Source organism: Belonocnema kinseyi, chromosome 2 (genome assembly GCF_010883055.1).
Source record: "Belonocnema kinseyi isolate 2016_QV_RU_SX_M_011 chromosome 2, B_treatae_v1, whole genome shotgun sequence".
NCBI classification, from domain to species: Eukaryota; Metazoa; Arthropoda; class Insecta; order Hymenoptera; family Cynipidae; genus Belonocnema; species Belonocnema kinseyi.
Window position 1 is genome coordinate 69,473,389 of NC_046658.1, and position 6,137 is coordinate 69,479,525.

General features: G+C 29.1%; 1 protein-coding gene across 3 annotated transcripts in view; it reads left to right on the forward strand.

Moving 5' to 3' along the window:
• Window positions 1–6,137, forward strand: part of LOC117166924 (microtubule-associated protein RP/EB family member 1) — a 17,044-nt gene that overhangs the window by 7,571 nt on the left and 3,336 nt on the right. For 2 of the 3 annotated variants that reach the window (XR_004466326.1, XM_033351383.1), the window contains exons 3-6: window positions 1,475–1,706; window positions 2,191–2,247; window positions 2,767–2,858; window positions 2,934–3,089. Coding sequence is in view for 2 of the 3 variants with exons in the window: in XM_033351383.1 (XP_033207274.1) it covers window positions 1,475–1,706; window positions 2,191–2,247; window positions 2,767–2,858; window positions 2,934–3,089 (537 nt within the window). In the remaining variant the exon portion in view is untranslated. The remainder of the gene's footprint in view (window positions 1–1,474; window positions 1,707–2,190; window positions 2,248–2,766; window positions 2,859–2,933; window positions 3,090–6,137) is intronic. The other variant, XM_033351384.1, reaches the window with a different exon arrangement.

The following is a 6,137-nucleotide window of genomic DNA, read 5'->3' on the forward strand; positions in this document are numbered from 1 at the left end:
GCTCCAAGGAGATTATGTTGAAAAATAAAAAAAAATTTACCCAAAAAAAATTGTTTTTATACTTCATTCTAAGGACTTATTGAACTACCCTCGTATCTCAAAGTTACTTCTGGAATTGACTGTGAATACAGAGTGCCATTTTTCAATTGTTCAACATAAACTCCTTTATGAATTATCCCTCACAACAAAAGGAGATCCTTGGCATATCCCTAGGATATCTCGGCAGGATATGGGATACGATATCCACACAATGTCCTGTGTGGGATATATACAATTTTGGCAATGGAATCCAATATTTCTGAAATGTATATTTATCAAAATATGTAGAATGCCTGAAAACATCCAGATTAACAAACATCCGTTTGGAAAAAAACCACTTTGTATACAAATCTTGAATATTCGATTTCTTTCAAACTCCTATCTCAGTATAATTAGCAAAAAAATATTACCGCGAACAATAGAAAACAAATCACTTTCTAAAAATGTTAAAGTTGGCTGTTATTGTATCTGTAAAATCTAAATTGCGCAGTTTAGAAATCGCACTTTTCAATGGCAAAATCAGTTTTTATGAAAAAAAAAAAAAAAACGAAAAAACAATCAAACTAATATGTACCTCATTGGTTTTTATAATATAAATATATAATATAAATTTTGAGTAAGTGGTTCAAGATCCTTTTCTAAAGCGCACTTCATTTTATAGAGTTCATATTTAAGGTTTTGTTTGAGTATTTTTCATCACCTATAATTAATTAATTTCTTATTTTATCTACCCGAATTCTTAATTTTTACAAGAATGTTTTTTATTTACATCCGATTGTATTGTTTTGTAACCCAAATTTTTATTTTTAAACCATCTTGCCAACTCAGGGTGGCGTCTATTCGGTAAACCGTGATTTTTTTTTAATAGTAATAATCTTGGTAAGTTTCTTTAAAGGTGGGCATTTGAAAATGTAAAAAAAGCATAGTAACAATTGTTTTAATTTCTAAATGTTATGAAGTTCAATTTAGTCATTTTAAAGAACAAACTCATCTATTTTAATATTTAATCTCTACTATTTTTGTTAGAATTATTTTTAAACGATTTTGTCAAATGTCATTTTTATGAACAAGCTACTGTAAGAATGCTCAAACAATTTTTATTATAAACTTAAATTGTTACAAAAGTTTATTTTTGTTTTATTTTATTTGATTGTTTAGAAAATTGAAGAAAATGGTTTTGGAATGTGAAAAAAGTTATCTGTAAAATCTACCATTTTCATTTTATTCTGCTTCATTCCCATTTTCGAACAATCTAATACGATACAATCAAATTATTTTATATAGCGCAGTAATGTTTATTTTAATTTGAAATACTTGGCACAACTTTCAAAATCGGGAAATCTGGATTGATTGCTAGGATGTGAGTGGCCATCCTTGTGTATGTTTTAATTTATTTTATTTTGTTCTGTATGTCTTCCTCACCTATCATTTTCAGATTGTACCAATCGATAGGCTGGTGAAAGGGAGATTCCAAGACAACTTTGAGTTTTTGCAGTGGTTCAAGAAGTTTTTTGACGCGAACAATGCAGGAACAGAATCATACGATGCCCTTGCAATGCGCGGAGGAGAAGCGATGGGCAGCGGTGGTCACAATGCGCCTCGTGGTGCCGGGATGGTCAAGCGTCAAACCCCTCGTGAACTGCCACCCAAACCTGCCTCTCGAACTGGTACATCGTATAATTTTTCCTTTTTTTCATTCCTAATTAAACGCTCTTTTGGGTGTTAAACTGCCTCGGGTGTTTAACCGTTTTTCATTAACAAGAATTCCGTTTTTATTGTAACCCTGAATTCGAGATTTTAATTTGCAAAAATAAGATGCTTTTTAACTTTTCAGTAGAAAAATTTTGTAGAACTCTGGAAATCTTAGGCTTTTCAAAATACTGAGTCGAATTTGTTTTTACATAAAAGGATACACTCTCGAATGAAGGGTTAAATCAACAATAACTTTGCACAGTCGTGAGTTCTGAGACTTTTACTTCTTAGGATATACTAAAATTGATCTAAAACTGATAGTTTTTAAAATTAAATAATGAAATGGCATATATTTTGTGTAGAATACCATTTACAAAGCATATTAGAATATATTAGATATTCAATATTTTCTTATAAATTCTTCGTTTCATTAACGAGAGATTAAATTCGTCCTCATAGGTGAGGGACCTCCATCTCCAGTTCAAATGCCTACCATGAAGTCGTTAGGCCGATCTTGTAATTATTATTTTTCCTTTTTTTATCAACTTATCATTTTATTCTCTCCTTTTTGTCCATTCTTTACCGTCTGAAATTCCTTTAAAGAGTATGAATCCTTCTACCTTTTGATTAGCTAAAGACTTGGGATAACTCGTAAAAGATTTATCATTCTAAAATAGACACAGTCTCCAGCTAAAGTCGTATAAGGTACGAATGTAGTCCTCTGCGATTTGAATTTTATTTCCAATTTCCATGCCTTACTTAGAACATTGCAACGGCTTATGCATGAATATTAATCTAGCAGACAGATTAATAGTTTGTATTTTTAATCTGAGAATGCCATTAGTTTTGCGATTGGTTTTTTTTTTCTTTTTTTGTGCACTAAGTATATTTTTGTGTCATAACCTATTTATTACCACTCACTCTCTTTATTAGATATTTGGTGTAAGTTGAGTAATTCGTAATTGTAATATTTTTATTTCTAATGCTTAAAATTTGACAAAAGTTTTTAATGATCAATTTTCCTGAAATTCGCAGTGAACAAAGTTCAGCCAAGTCGTCCCGTGCCAAAAACTGGAAACCTTGGAAGTCGTGGGGATACGGGAAAAGTAGACGAACTTAGTTCGCAGGTGATTTATTGTTATTATCATTAATCAAACAGAGTTTCAAATGCATTTTCGTAATTTTTGTTGTAATTATTGCAGATCATGGATTTGAAAATGACAGTCGATGGACTCGAGAAGGAAAGAGATTTTTACTTTGGCAAACTGAGAGCGATCGAAGTTATGTGCCAAGACTGCGACAACGGAGACCCTCCACCAATTGTACAGAAGATTCTAGATGTTCTTTATGCAACCGAGGTACGCATAATTTTTATTTCACTTATAATCCTAGGCTCTCATTTTTCTGATAGAACATTTTTTATTTCACCTTATTAATTTGCTTTTGGAAATAATTCACTTGTATGTGCAATTGTGTCTTGAAAGACGATTCATATATTGCAATTTCCTTTTTTTGTTGCTTTGCGATGTGTACTAAAATTTTAAAGAAATATTTTCTGTGATGAATTTCAAACTAGGTGCTCTTATTTATGTTTAAACGGAAAACCAAAATGAGACTTGGTTCTATATGTGATTTATTAATCAAGTTAAATGGTTTTAGATTGAGTTTGCAGCAGGGTTGCTGATGTTATACGGAATTTTTGATTTTGGGGGCTTAATAGGGTTGTTTTGAAATTTTAGATAAAATCGATAGGGGTTGACTGCTCAGCTTTTGAGTGTACACCAGATTTAACAGATTTTGCAAAGACTTAAAAATAAATTTCACTAAGGCTTATTCACTAGTCTTTAAAAGTGACATGAACCCTTTTAATAAAGTAATGTTTTAATAATTAATTTAAGGCTAATCCCAGAGTATTTCATAAATATTTGTTCTGTTGCGTTAAAAAAAATACCGTTAAAAATTGAAAACGCAAAAACACTCAAATTGGAATCGCGCATATTTTCCAATTCCCATGGTTGATGTGAACAACAATCGACGAAATGCATATAAACGATGTGAGAATCTCTGATAACCAAGCTGTGTTATGGAAAATCCTATCAGATTGACCTTCATCTTTTCATCTAATCAGCATCGTATAAATAATTTAACTTTTAACATTGATCAAAAATAGTATACAAAATGAAAAAAAAATATTGACGTTTATAAAAGTAGGATTTGATCAACTATAAAGGGTATCTACCCTACCTAGAAAAGCTGGAAATGTCAAGGAATTAATGTAAAGTCAAGAAATTTTTTCGAGAGCGTGATTAATTTTTTTTTAAATTGCAATATTTCATTAAACTATTTTGGGTTGAATTTCATTATTTTTTATTAAAAATTGTAATCGTCTTTGGTTGAAATATCAACTAATACATTTTTTATTCCGGATTAATCGTTTTCAATGAAGATTTAATTACTTAGTTGAGAGTTACTCTTTTGTTAAAAAATAAATTGTTGTTCAAGATTCATCATTTTAATTGAAAATTGATCCTCTTGGTTGTAAATAACCTCTTTTGTTGAAAATTCGTTTTTTCGTTGGCTGAAAATTAATTTTTTCATTGGAAATTTAATTATTCTAGTTGCAACTTTAACTATTTTGTTGAAAATTTTTTTTTAAATTAATTTTCTTACTGAAAATATAGCGGTTCAATATTTGTTTGGAAAATGGTCTTTTTCAGTTGAGAATATTGACTTTTTTGATTGGAATTATTTTTCTGGGTAGAAAATTAGGCTTTTTGTTGGAAATTTTATGATTTCAGTTGAATATTCATCATTTCAGTTGATAACTCGTCGCTTTCGTTGCAAATAATTCTTTTGACTGAAAATTTAACTTTTTAATTTAAAATTTTAGTATTTTCTATCAAATTTGTCTTCTTTGGTAAGAATGAATCGTCTATTCCATTTTTTGGTTGTAACTTGATTTTTTTTTTAGTTTAAAATTCAAATTTTTAGTTGAAAATTTGTCTTTTTGTATTTTTCAATGCAAATATTTCGTTGAAAATTTATATATATATTTTTTAAATCAGCTGTTTAGTAGGAAATTCATTCTTTTTGGTTGAAAGAAGACTACTTGGTCCAAAATTGAACTCATTTCCCAAAAATTCGTTTTTTTTAAATTCATCTATTCCAGATGAAGATTCATCATTTTATTTGGAAATTTATTAGTTTGGATGAAAATTCAACTTTTTAGTTGAGAATTGACCTTTTTAGATTAAAATTAATCGTATTGTTTGAAAATTCATTTTTTCTTGAAAATTCAAGTATTGCAATTGAATATTCATTAGCTTAGTTGAAAATTTATCTTTTTGGTTGAAAATAAAATTACTTGGTTAAAAGTTCAATTAAATTTGTTTTCAAAATAAATTTGTTTTTTTTTTGTGGAAACATCATCTTTTCAACTGAAAATGTAACTATTCTATTTTTGGTTGGAAACTGATATTTTTTAGTTAAAAATTCAGCTATTTGTTTAAAAAAATGAATCTTTTTCAGTTGAAAATTCAACTCTTTGATTGAGAATTAATGAATTTTACGAAAAATCTATTTTTAGTTGAAAATTCAACTATTCGGTTAACAATTCATCTGTCTTTATGAAATTCCAAATTTCTACTTGAAAAGTTTGGAATTTGAAGCGGTTTAAATGGAATTTAATATTCTACCCACATTATTTCACCTGCATTAGCACTGATCTTTTAATGTAAGTAGATAAAATAAAAATTTGTTTAAGGGCATGTGACACAGCTAAATACCTATATTACCGACCTCACTTTTTCAGTTCCCTGAATGTTTTTTTAAACCTAAGAACTTTTTTTATAAATAAAATATCGAGCTGAAACTTTGGAAAATGCATTAGAGTACAATAAAGTACATTTAGGTACTGCATTTTGGTAGGAACTTCACTGAAAATTATTTAATCTTTTTTCTGAACCTCGACAATTTTTGAACGTTCCAACTTTTTTTATACATAAAATATCGGTCTCAAACTTTGAGAAATGCAAGAGCCGAAAGAAAACTACGTTTAAGGGCATGTGACACAGCTAAATACCTATATTACCGACCACAGTTTTTCAGTTCACTGAATATTTTTTTGAACCTAAAAACTTTTTTTGTAAATAAAATATCGAGCTGAAACTTTGGGAAATGTATTAGAGTACAATAAAGTACGCTTAGGTACTGCATTTTGGTAGGAACTTCACTGAAAATTATTTCATGTTTTTTCTGAACCTCAACATTTTTTGAACGTTCGAACTTTTTTTTGAACGTTCGAAGCAAGAGCCGAAAGAAAACTACGTTTAAGTACAAAGCTTAACAATAAAAGATGTAAAAAAATATATTTTAACAATCAATTCCAACGGCATCAGCCGGTAACG